This window comes from Boleophthalmus pectinirostris, unplaced genomic scaffold (genome assembly GCF_026225935.1).
Source record: "Boleophthalmus pectinirostris isolate CB_2022bp ecotype Guang Dong unplaced genomic scaffold, ASM2622593v1 HiC_scaffold_18, whole genome shotgun sequence".
Classification (NCBI taxonomy): domain Eukaryota; kingdom Metazoa; phylum Chordata; class Actinopteri; order Gobiiformes; family Gobiidae; genus Boleophthalmus; species Boleophthalmus pectinirostris.
The window spans coordinates 11284290-11298000 of record NW_026571133.1 but is presented as its reverse complement, the minus strand read 5'-3'; the positions used below and the strand labels follow the sequence as shown (position 1 = coordinate 11298000).

At 36.5% G+C, this 13711-nt stretch overlaps 1 protein-coding gene across 1 annotated transcript in view; it reads left to right on the top strand.

The window, feature by feature from the left end:
• dock4b (dedicator of cytokinesis 4b) overlaps positions 1-13711 on the top strand; it is a 279898-nt gene that overhangs the window by 216764 nt on the left and 49423 nt on the right. Inside the window, 6 exon segments of the mRNA XM_055153283.1 lie at positions 1652-1738; positions 1849-1953; positions 3203-3344; positions 6708-6874; positions 11377-11463; positions 13535-13711. Coding sequence (XP_055009258.1) covers positions 1652-1738; positions 1849-1953; positions 3203-3344; positions 6708-6874; positions 11377-11463; positions 13535-13711 — 765 coding nt within the window.

Sequence of the window (13711 nt, the reverse complement as noted above, 5' to 3'; positions counted from 1 at the left end):
AACTAGTTTATTTGAAATGGTTTGCAGTGGTCAAAAATTATTCCTCACTTAGCTTATGCATTCAGATCACCCTAATTATTTACCCTGTGCTTTTCACAAGTCTCAGAAACCAGTGCAGAGTTTAAACACTAACCAGCATGCTAACACACACTTCTTGATGATAAAACAGATGATAAAACACCAAGGATGTAACGATATCCAAATCTCTCGGTACAATATTATCATGATATGCATTTCTCTGTACGATATTTATTGTAATATTTTGGAGAGGCTGACAGGACACTTTTCTGCTTTTAAAATACCTTGACAAGATTTTGGTGTGAATTGTTTCCATCATAATCCCAAGAATTCAAGTAAAAAACATATTTTTTCCTGTTGTTTGCACTGAAAGGAACCATGGGATATGTAGTTCCCTATGTTTATAAGCTGTTGCTATTGTAAAACAATGCATTTAAGCAAAGAAATGTGTAATTTGATATATTGTGATGGCCCACGAGACTTTTGACAATACAATATCACGATATTTCGGTTAAAACGTATCATAATTAGATCTGGCCAGCAAGGATATATTTTAGCCTGAAGAGCTGCTGATATAATGTGTCTATTCCAGAGCAAGACAAATTCAGCTGAAATAAATAAAAAAATGATGTTCGTGGCCTTTAAGGAATTGTTTTCTTTCCTGTTTTACATCTTTAGTCCTTCTCTTCGGAGCTCTTTTTATACTAGCACAAATTTCTTAACTTGTGAAGTTTTGTGTTTTTAAAATCTAAATCACTGGCAGTGCTCAAATTGCCTCCACGTTGTAGTTTAGAATTTATACTTGATTCACTTTTCAATACGTTAGGAGATGCTCTACAAGACTCTTCCGCTGTTTTGTAGCCACGAGTTTTACAGCGATAAATAATTACTACAGTTGCCATGGCAATTCAAGCGTAAATGATCTTTTAAATAGTAAAAAAGTCCCCAAAATGGCACCTTTGAACAGAAAAGCCCATCTATTAACAAAACACACACTAACTGAAGCTTTGAGTAATTTTCAAGTTTATATTGTGCACTTATATTACAGTAAATGCAAACGTGTCTAAAAAACGTTAAAAATGCAGAATACAGAATGAAAAACTGCAACTGTTTTTTCTTTAAAATCCAATAGGAGGGTTAGAGCTCAAATAAGTCCTATTTAAAGGACGTTCCCACAGAGAGCATGTTTATAATTACTTAAATAGTGCTATAATTACCGCACTCTTCTTAAAAAGCAGAATTAAGGAGCTCCTCAAAAATGCACAAGAACACCAACATCTGAATGATTAAAATTGCTCCCCTCATTACTCATCGTCCCATTTGACTCAACATTCACGAGGCGGTGCCATTTCCTGTTCAGGCGCTCTGGGATTAGGAGGAGAAAGATTTTCATTTAATTAGCAAGATGGCTGGATGCCGCATGTACTGTACCCACCTGCAGAAAGGGGGTGTAAGAGGAGGAGGTTTCTAGCGTAGCTGACTCACCAGTGCCATCCAGTGGAGACAGTGCAGAAGAGCAGAGTTATAAAACATATTATTGACAGTTTAAAGATTGGACATGATGTTTCTTGTGTTGTTGCATGTCTGAGTGTGTATGCCGTAGTATCTAATGTGTGTTTACTGATCTCTGTAGTGCTGGGAGAACGGGATCATCCTCTGCAGAGAGCTGGCAGATCAGTACGAGTCCTTTTATGATTACAGAAATCTGAGCAAGATGAGGGTAAGTGTTGAATGTTAATGTCAAATATCTGATGAAAATGTTTTACGGTTTCACAGATTTCTTTTTACTATACTTTGCTTAATTTATACTTTATGCTTTATGATATTTAGATGATGGAGGCTTCACTGTACGACAAGATCATGGACCAACAGCGGCTGGAGCCTGAGTTTTTCAGAGTCGGTTTCTATGGGAAGAAGTTTCCTTTCTTTTTACGGGTAAGGCCTATATAAACTATATCAGAAACATCTCTTGTGTGACAGATATTTTGTGTGAGAAAAGCCTTTCCCTTCCCTCCAAACACACAAAAAAGACTAAATATGGCTTAAGTAAAACAACATAAGCCAAAACAAACCAATACAAAAAAATATAAATAAAAATACACAGAAAAGCTTTAAATGTAAAACGAAAATCTATAATAATGTTAGTGCGGAATAGCTTTACTGCGCAGGCTTAACTTTCCTTTTAAACTCCAAATTATTTTGTTTCCAATACCAACTTTAACCAATACTTATTCAATTGAACTTTAAAAATGTCCTAGCCTAGTGTAAAATGACATTCAAGAGTCCTGAACCAGCTTAAGGAGCTACAGCTGGTGTCAGTTACAAGAACGTTCCCAGGAACCAAGAGCGTGGACGCTAAACAACATGCTTTGTCCGGATGCTTTGCATCACCTCGGAACCAGCCGCAGTTTTGAGCTGTCCAGACCTTAGTCCACAGTTTCTCGCTTTTCCCGCATGCCAGCGTGCAGACGATGACACGGAACAGCTCAACCCTTGGTCTTGCTCGCTACCGTCTGGATGAGGACGGAGCCTGGACCAAGGACCACACCAAGGCCCCCGTCCTGAGGGATCTGAGCTGCGGTGAGGGCTCCTCTTTTATCGTGTTGCTGCTGCTGTTACCCGTGCTTTTGTGTTTACGAGTTCATGATGACTCTTGAGATGAGGATGTCCCGTGTCTTAACAGGGAACATCTGTGTTGATAATTGGAGGTATTGCTGTTCTACCAGGAAACAGAGGCATGTCAATCGGACCAATTTTGGTTCATTTGGCGATGTACTGCATGTATCTGGAGTCTTCTTCAGCGGAAATATTTTTAAAAAAACCACCCCCGGCATTATACGGTCAATGTTTAATCCATTTAATTTGATCTGAAGCTCAATGTCTTGTGAATTAAAGTGAGTACTCCGATGGCTTGAAAAATTCAGCGGTGGCGCTATCCATTTTTACTGCCAAAATGCGCCCGCCCACCGTGAGTCACGTGGGGTCCGGAGCTCTATAGCTTTACTGCGCAGGCTTAACTTTCCTTTTAAAACTCCTAAAGTTGGAGGTGACATTCAGCTACACTTAATGCCATTAAATGATGTAACAAGCTTTGTCCTTGGTCTTTTTTTTCTTGAGCGCAGTTTTAGATTGTAGCCACTAGATGTCACTGTAACCCTGTGATCCTGTGTGCCCTCCTCTGCAGAATAAGGAGTTTGTTTGCCGTGGCCATGACTACGAGCGCCTGGAGGCTTTCCAACAGCGGATGCTCAACGAGTTTCCCCACGCTATCGCCATGCAGCACGTGAACCAGCCCGACCAGACCATCTACCAGGCTGACGCGCAGTGTATCCTTAACTATGGGCTTTATATACTCTCTCTGCAGGCTCTGGTCTATACCACACTGGAGCTGACATGTGTGGGCTGGAATACAAATCAACAACGGCACAATGTACAATGCCTTTAAAATCACTCTATCAAACAGGCAGGTTTCTGTCTCAATTCACTGTAACAATATAATGAGACATAGAACTGGGCAATTCTGCTTTAGATGGTTTGTCTTGTAGCGATCAAAGCACTACAGAGGAGTTTGCAAAAAGAAAAAAAAAACTAGCAACTTCAACTAGACTCACTATTTATGTACAGTGTATAAATGTAAGTAAAAGATTTAGTATTTCTTGAAATATTAAACTGCATTTTAAATGAGTAAGATGGGTAGAGCTCTCATTTTTTATACTGAAATATTAAAAGTAGTATTGAAATTAGATTTCATTTCTTTTTTTTATAATTTTGAAGTATGCAAAATAAAATCACATATATGGGACAAAATTTGAGCTTTCCTCGCTAATATTCTAGCTGTATATCAGAACTAGATTTCAAATAAATAAGGTGAGATAGAGTTGTCATTTTAATTAATTTATTTTTTACCCAAATACTAACCAATGCTAAAACTAGAATTGAAACTAGATACTTAATTTTATTTTTTTTTTTTTACTTTTTATGTTCTTGCTGTATATCAGACCTAGATTTCAAGTAAATAATGTGGGGTAGAGTTATCATTATTATTATTATTATTATTTTTTTTTTTTTTTACCAAGATTCTAACCAATACTAAAAGTAGGATTGAAACTATTTTTTTTGTTTGTTTGTTTTTTTTTTACTTTTTTGAAATTTAACAAATAACATCATATATATAGGGTAAAAATTTGAGCTTTCCTGGCTAAAATAAGTAATAACAAGTAAGTAAGTAAAATAAAATAAGATAAATAAATATTTATTTATTTATTTTTTTTTTTTTTACCAACAATACTAACCAACACTCAAACTAGTATTAAAACTAGGTACTTTTTTTTTTTACTTTTAATTTTTATACCAAATAAAATGAAATTTATGTGGCAAAATGTGACCTTTCCTGACTAATGTACTCGTATCCGATCTAGAATGAGACCACATGGTAGAAACTAGTATTATTTTGTGCCAAAAAGACATTTTATTGTCTAAAATGATGGTGCGTTCTCTTCTGTTTCTCTTTCTTTCTGATAGAGACTCTCATCGGAATACTTTTTTTAGTATTATAAGCTAGTTTAAAGTTTAGTATTGTGACAGCGCTAGAAGGGGATTCATTAATTTAACATTATTTTGACCCATAGTTTATACTTCACACTTTTTCACATTTTTATTCATAACCAGTTGGAATATGGCAACTCAAAAATGCATATTGACTTTCTGTTTATTCCAAGCCTGAATAATATTACATAAATCATCCAGTGGAAGGAGAAAACTTAAAGAAAAGACAATGCTATTAAACTGATTCATTGTCTAAGCCAAGGAGTTAAAATTAGCTCGATGAAGGCAGCCTGGTTAAGCGGATCTTTATTCATCCGTTCAGTCCACTCACCTGCACCGCCACAGCTCTCTCTTCTTCTAGGATCATGAATAAATTATCTCCCAGCTTTATATTTCTGTCACAAATGCTAATTAATATAAACCCTTTTACATTGCGCTTCCATCAGTACATTCTGTCAAAATAACTCCAGCATAAAATGGAGATTACCTGTGTTGCCTCATATTTCTCAGCGTGTCCTGAAGCAGCCTTATCTAGTGATGAATTTGAGCAGTAGAGAAAGCACTGAGTCACATCCTCTGTCCTCCTCCGCTACCATCTCTGCTTTTAAATATAGGACCAAAAATACGATTTACAGCATTCACGCATTTATTTTTGTTTTGGTTTGTGTGAGGTAACCCCCCTGCATTATGATGAAACGGCGTCTAATGCTGTTAAATGTGAGCAGGTAGCAGGCGTTTTATCTGCGTTTAAAAGGCTTCTACACTATTTCTCATTAGTTTGTGTACTTCACCTGTGTACTGCCACGGGAGCTGTTACCACCTGGCCTCAGAGTGCATAACCTTGCTGCCATTGCCTTTCTCTGCCCTTGTCCTTGTTTTTAGCGGGGCATTTCAGTTCCCATGTTATTTTAGGTCTCGGAAGAATTGGCTGTGTTTACAATAAGTCCTGGCATTCTATAGATACATTTCTATTTCAGTATAATTTGGTTTTATTAATGCTATGGTAAGTAACAGTAAACAGTTATTAGCCAGGCTGGTGCCACCTAGTGCCTCCGTTTAATTTCATTTCTCTCCAGCAATTAGGTCAGAAATCAAAATACACGGTTTGCAAAAAAAAGTGCAAGTTCGAGCACCAGCCATTCAGCGAAGAGCCATATATTCAGTCAGTGTTGTCAACAATTCCTGAGACTGAGAATTTAAAGCCGGAATAAAGAGAATGTTTGGTGAATTTCATCAAGGGGAAAGACGTTATTGTCCTTCTTCTTTCCGGAATTTGGGAAAAGCTTTATGTATGTGACTACCAAATAGCAGCGATTGGTTAAATGATCAATAGTACCCACCTACCGTCGAGCAAACGAATTCTAACACTGCGAGGTCAGACGGTTTCTACGAAGTGAAACCGTCTGATAAATCAGGCTTTGTTTTTATTGCAAAAAATAATAATAATAAAATACAGATGCAGAGGCAAAAAGGTACTCATGTAAACTATAATCATCACATGGAAAAATCTACTTAAGTAAAATGATTTAAGTATTCATTTAAAAGCCATTTAACAGTAAAAAAAAATCAAAAAAAAAAACGTACAGATACCTGCTCTCAAATATAGTGAATTAAATGAAAAAATAGTACACACTGGAAAATTGACTCAAGCAAAGTACAGATACCTAAAAATTCAACTTATAGCAGAAGTACAGTGCTTTACTACATGCGCTTTGGTACTTTCAACCACTGCAAACTTTTTCCATTGAATGTTCCATTGGCATAAAACTCATCTGTCACCATGGATAATGTTCTGAAATATTGTTTTAACTTTCTGTTTTCTATGTTTGGAATCATGCAAGTGATACGGCATCTACAGTTTATGCATTCGATTGTGATTAAATAGTTAATTTAGGGATAGGACAACATCTGTTTATTGTGATAAATAAGTAATCATTCATTGTGATCATTGGCATCTATCTTATACTTATATCTAATATGTTCTCTTCTGGAGTGTTAAATACATAGACCTTACTCATATGATTTATTACTTATCATTATATTTTCACTGATTGTAATGACTTTGTCCATGATAATCACTGCACATTATTTCAGCACTGCCCCAAGCCTATATCGTGTCTTATTCCTTAACCCAAACTGCACAGACCTTCAGATCTACGCTGTGACTCCCATCCCGGAGAGTCAGGATGTGCTGCAGAGAGACGGTGTTCCTGACAACATCAAAAGCTTCTACAAGTTCAATCACATCTGGAGGTTCAGATACGACCGGCCGTTCCACAAGGGCAGCAAAGACAAGGAGAATGAGTTCAAGGTAAAACACTGACTACAGGAACACTCTTATCTGACTGTGCGTGGGAACTGTGGAGGAGGAAATGCACTGTACCTGTATTTGAAGTTTTATTTATTATTTTTCATCTTCTTAAATGTGTTTTTCCCCTAAATGTTAATCCATAGAATAGTTTAACTCTGCTAGATGTACGGGATATCCACATTTATTTAACATGTAATATATATATAAATGTGTTTCTCACCATTTATATATATATTACATGTAAAATAAATGTATATATATATATATGCTACATAAATTCTAATAAGTAAAAAGTACATTTCTTGGCCTACTCGTTCTTAAAACAGCCTCATTGCCAAAAGCCTACTAGAATCATTATTAATTTACAAAACTGACCTAACGTTTTACTAATAACGAGTAATAAGAACTGAAGCGTACCCTAAAATTGTGTTTTAGGTTTTCCAAAAAAGCTGTTTTACTCCTGGATGTGTCAACATGAATTAAATTATTTAATTAACATGTAGTTGTTTTAATACGTTTAAACACGCAAAACTAACTGACTGGCTAAATGAAAACACTGATAATACTAATGTTAGACACTTAATTACAGAAATACTGCCGTGCATTTTATATTGCCCTTTACATGTGTTGTTGAAAAAATTATGTTTATCTCTTGATGATAAATAATGAATCCATTTGTGAAGCCCAATGAGTTTTTGGAATACAGACAAACAGGGAAGCTGCGAGGTCTTAAAAGTCTTAAAAAGGTCTTAAATTTCTTGTTCCTAAATTAAGGCCTTAAAAAGTCCTAAATTATGTTGTCCAGCCTTATTTTTTCACAAACGTCTTAAATTTCATTAGCCTAACCACAGTGGCTCTTAGATTCTAGATATAGTGCGTAGTTGGTTGGTCATTATTAGAATTGGATCTGGTGGTTTCACCCGCATAATGGGTCTTAATTTTCATTTAAGTGGTCTTAAAAAGGTCTTTAAAAAGTCTTACATTCGGTGTAGTCAAACCTGGGGATACCCTGACAAAGGTTTATTCTTGTTATAGCGAGTGAGACCAACAGCCTCTCCCCCCAGAGCATCTGAGCTCTGATTATCTCCTTCCACAGCATTTGAGCTCTGAGTATTTATACAGAAATACAAGTTACATACATATTTATATACATAAAGCAGATATGTTTCACAGCTTAACATACATTTGAGGAAAGCTAAGACAACACACAGTTTCCTGAGGGTGCTGAGCCTTTACACATGTTAATGACTGGTCTGGTCTTGGGTAGAAATTGCATTCATTTACACAAACAATCGTCTTTCCACAGTATAAATTTCCATCACGCATGCTTAAGACATTTCTCAAGTTTCTTCTCTCAGCATTCTCTCTCTGTCATTATTATTCAGTCACTCCACACTTGGTTCTGGCGATCTATTTTGTAGCTACAACTGCCCTGGGGTCAAACTGACCCCAATCTGCCAATTGCCAGTCTGTGCCATCACTAACTCTGACCACCACCAATAACTTACTAACACCACGTGGATACTGAGCCACAGCTGAGCCCCAAAAAGCACTTATGATTGATTATATAAATGTTAACCACAACTGTAGTCATATATTTTACCTCTCAAAGAAATGAGATGTGTTATAAAACTGTTGCACTTAACAGACTATTTCGTGCACCCAGGGATGAGGTTTATGAGTTGAGTGTTTCATTTCAGGGAGTCAATAAAAAATACTTGTACTTATTTTATTATTTTAAGGATGGCCCCTGTAAACTCATATTTATCACTGTAGGGGTGAGCTACACAGTATTCAGACAATGAGTTGACCGGTCAAGTTTAATTGTGTCCGAGTGATTTTCCTGTGCTTTTCTTGTGTTTAAAAAGCACTAAATCAATAGAGGGCAGTTGGGTTGCAGAGAAAGCCGGAAGCCCCATTTCCATCCTACAGGATCAATAGAGTGTGTCAGGTCCTGTCCGCTCTGCTGGAGTGTCCTTGAGCAAGACCCCAATTTTCAATCAACTTTGAATAATTTAGGAATTCCTTCGTGTACCTGACTGTTCCCTCATAAAACCAAGGTGAAGGTGAAAGCTAATTTAGTTATAATTTAGGTATCCGTCCTTAATCTTTTTCAATTTTCCTCACACGTTTTGCAAGCCCATTTATAAAAGTCACATCAGGTTTTTAAAGGGACAGTTCGGAATTTTGGACAGAGGGCCTCATTTCCTAGTGAGCCAGAGTGCTGGAGATGTCTGGAGACACTTTTTAAAATATTCCATCCAGTCCTTGTATTTGCAGAGGTCGCTGGTGCTAGGCTAGTGCATGTCAATGGCCATAGTTATCCTGTCTAGTCTTACCCGCTCCACAAAGCACCCGAAGCAAAACAATTATAACGCCAGACTGTCGATGTAAATGTCTCTGTCAATAGAATAATTTTAGAAGTAAAACCAAGCTTGCATTTCAAGCATTTATGTCTGAGCAGCAGCAGCGAATTGTACTTCCTGATAGAAAGCTTGTCAGTGGTGACTGATGTATGCGAAAATAGTCCCTCAACATGCGATGATTCATGTGATGCAAGGTTAGTTTCATTTCAAACATTATTCTATCAACACAGACATTTACATTGACTGTCTGGCACAATACTAGATTTGCTTCGGGTGTTTTGTGGAGTGAGTAAGACTGTTTTTAGTGACAGGATAACTATGGCCATTGACCTGCACTAGTCTAGCACCAGCGACCTCTGCAAATACAAGGACTGGATGGAATATTTACAAAAGTGTCTCCACACGTCTCCAACACTCTGACTCACTAGGAAATGAGATCTAAAGTCCAAAATTCCTAACTGTCAGTGTAGTATGTAACTTTTCTGGTGGAGGGCCAGCCATGGAGATGTTATTGCTTTGTTTTTATATTCCACAGTATGGTTGGTATTAAGCAAATCTATATTTGATTTTTATTAAGGATGATTATTTCTCAAAATGCCTGATGTATCTTCTTTCTGCAGAGCTGACCTTTATCTTGGTCTGGTAGCATCTACTGTTGGATATAGATAGATTTTTATGCATTATTACTATGGAAAAGCAATAATATCTCCATGAAGACAAGCAAGTGTTTGAAAAGTTACATAGTGCGTCTTTGTAGTTTGTGTACAGTAATGCTCTATGATTGACCAAGGTTGACTTAAAGGTGCATTGTGTAACTTTTCTGGTAGTTGCTTTGTCTGGAATGTTTTACAGTATAGTATTAAACCTTTCTATCTTCATGGAGAACAGACCAGACCATGTTCCAGGTCAGATCTGTGGAGAGGCGACACGCTCACAGTCAGAATGCCTGTTTTTCTAACTATATTTGAGCTATAAAACCACCTGTAATTGAATAAATGTAAGGTAGAGCTGTTTAATGTCATACTGTGGAACATTTCAGGCAGAGTAACGACATATCCATAGAAACAATCAAATTGTGTGTTATATTTTAAACATATTTATATAGTAATCACCAGTAAGAGCAAAAATATGTTCCATGTGACCTCTGTGTGGTAATTTTCTTCTTTTTTGCTCTTCTCTCACCTTTCCAATTGAAAACATCTACATCTTAAGTGTCCGTACTGGTGGGCCATACAGAGCTCTTTGTTTGAGTGATAGAACGTATTGAGTTTGCTAGTTTATGAGCTGTCTGCCTGACCTTGTGCTTTGTGGCCATATTGACATGCTAGCTGACAGCGTTAGTGCTAGAACATGACTGATGACTGAGATGTAACACATAACATTTGACCTACAGCTCCAAGTGGGTGTCAGGCAGAAGATACAGTCGCCATGTTTAACTGTGTACCAAAATGAATTGACATGAAAGTTTAAGGGCTCATGTTACGCTATTTTCTGATCTGTTACGATGTTTAAAATGTTCTTTCCTCATCAAAAACATACCTGGAGTTTTATTTTGTTTGTTCTTTAACAGCCAAACCCTGCATATTTAGGCTGAGTTCTTCTCTCAAACAGAAAACATTGTTCCATCTAGTGACGTCATGTGGTAATACAGGAAGTGCTCCGCTGTTTTGAAATTCCATACACCTTCACTACAGTCATTTCGATTATTTCAGCACTTGAAATTGCCTCTCTCTACTGAACTAAAGCTGAAAACTGCCGCTTCATGAAATCACAAGGTGGAACGGAGCATTTTGAGCTTTGGAGATGTAGACAGACAAATAATAAAGGATTACTCAAACCTGTGTGAAAGAAATTTAAGCACAACTCCAGGTATGTTTTTGAGGAGGTAACAACAGTCTAACGTGGCTTAAAGCTAATAAAAGTTGTGTACTATCTTTAAATTAGTAGTTATGCTTTGTTTTAAGTTCATTGGTAATTTTTTTCCTTGTTTCACCCTGTTTAGATAGAGCTGGGTGATATGCCATGTCTTTACTTTATTTAATTACTTAGTATAAACATTATTGCCCAAACATATCACAATTTGAAAGGACTGAATCTCCATCTTCATGTTTTTGTGTGTCATGTGTGTGATTTCAGAGCCTGTGGGTGGAGCGGACGACACTGACGTTGGTGCAAAGTCTTCCAGGAATCTCCCGCTGGTTTGAAGTGGAGAAGAGGGAAGTGGTACGTAACACTCATCATCTTCACTGGAGCGTTTGATGACATTATGATTTCAGATGGAGGCTAAGGGACTGTATAACTGTATGAGAGATTTTTCTGTTTTTGAAAGAAATATCCAAAATTACGATCCACGAATGTCAAACCTTATCATTATTTGTTAGGCAAGGGCTCCACAAACATGCCAGATTGATCTTGTAGCCTTAAGTCTTTATTTATTTATTTATTTATTTTTCTTACACACACAAAACAATAAACAAACAAGGGGTGTACAGTTACATTTAGATAAAATTAAAGTTCACCGGATCACTTTTATATCTTGTCAAATTTGTCCATTTGAAATCTATTATATATTGTAATCTTTTCCATAACAAAGACTGAGTATACCAAGTTGTGTCAGTCGTGCAGCGTTGGGGCTTTAAGTCTTTTAATTGACAGGAATTTCATCTTTGTGGTTGAGTATTTGCATTTTTTTTGTTTGTATTGACAAATTAGATGTTGAACTTTGTGCCAGTTTTTTGTTTCATGTGGATAGGCCCAGTTATTCCAGATATATTAACCATAAACCAAGTCAACAAATCTGAAATCTGACAAACAGTAAATTCCACCATAACATTCTGACCTGTTCTCTATTCTCTATCTCAGTGTTAAACTACGGGGATTCTCTTATGCTGTTATGTCATTTGAACTCTCTGTTGATGTGAGCGCATTGATTTGCTGTAATGACTGAGGTCTCCAGGTAAAGGCCAGTCGACACGTCTCATGACCTTTGAAAGATCGGATTTGACTCTGGAAATCAAGTTGCTGGTTTCATCTTGTTTTTGACATCCCAGTATTTGATATTTGTTTAAGCAAAAAATGAAAATGTCACAAAGTCAACCCAATCCGTTTTAATCAAACAAATACCTGGTTTTATTTTTCAGATATCTTGACTTTTTATTGAGCCATCTTATGTCATTTTTAGCGACATAAAAAATAATAAAAGTAACATAAAATAACTTTTTATCCATGGTTAGGCTGAAAGAAATTGTAGATTGTGCATATACCATAGAATGAACAATCTAAGTAACTTGCAATTTTATTTAAATATAACTCAACACCTAAATATCCCCCAAGTATTATTTGTGACAAGTGACAAAGTTAGTGTCTCCCTGTGTATTAGCATATGGTCTGGTAGTTTTAGCTAGTTGGTTTATGATTTATTTTGTTTGGTCAGTTGGCATAATCATTAATCATGTTATAATGATTCATGAATAACACAAAATGAATCCATAACACTTATTAGTAGGGGTGTAACGATTTCCAAGTCTCATGATACGATATCATCACAGTATGAATCTCACAGTACGATATTTATTGCGATATCATAGGAAATCTCATGATATGGTGTGGAGGCTCACGATTAGGACTGTAACAAATCCAAATCTCTTGGTACAATATTTTCATAATATACATGTCACTGTACGATATTTATAAAAAAAAAATAAAAAAAATTCTTAAAATGTCTTGACAAGACTTAATCCAAAGAACTAAGACTTAAAAGTGCTTAGAACTGTTATTTCTTCATGTAGTCTACACTGAAATGGAGCAAAGGATCATGGTCTATGTAGTTCCCTCTGCCTTTTTTTTTTAGCTGTTGCTGCACCGTAACTCTCAATTTAAGCCATGAGACTTGTAATTCTATATATTGTGATGGTCCATGATATTATTGTGAGAACTTTGACGATACGATATCACGATAGTTCGGTTATTGTTACATGCCTACTTACTATTATTATTCGATTCTGCAGACTGAAGGGGTTTAGGCTGAAGTTTAAGGACACTTATTGTGCTTAATCCTCTTAATGGATAGAATACGAGATGACAGAAAAACTTTTTACAAAAACAATGAAGAAAAAATCTATTATAAGTGCAGGAGAGAAGATCTATTTATAAGTATGTATTTTAGAATACACACATACGCATATGTTCAATTTTATGCATTTATCTCAACAGTTTGCCTCAGAAAGTTTTACTGGAAAACCAAAGTAGCATCAGTATGTATTAATTAGTATAGTAACCAAATATTTTTGTTTAGGTGGAGGTGAGCCCTCTGGAGAATGCCATTGAGGTGATAGAGAACAAGAACCTGCAGCTGCGCACTCTGATCACTCAGTGTCAGAACCGACAGATGACCAACATCAACCCCCTCACCATGTGCCTCAACGGGGTCATCGACGCCGCGGTCAACGGGGGCCTGGCACGATACCAAGAG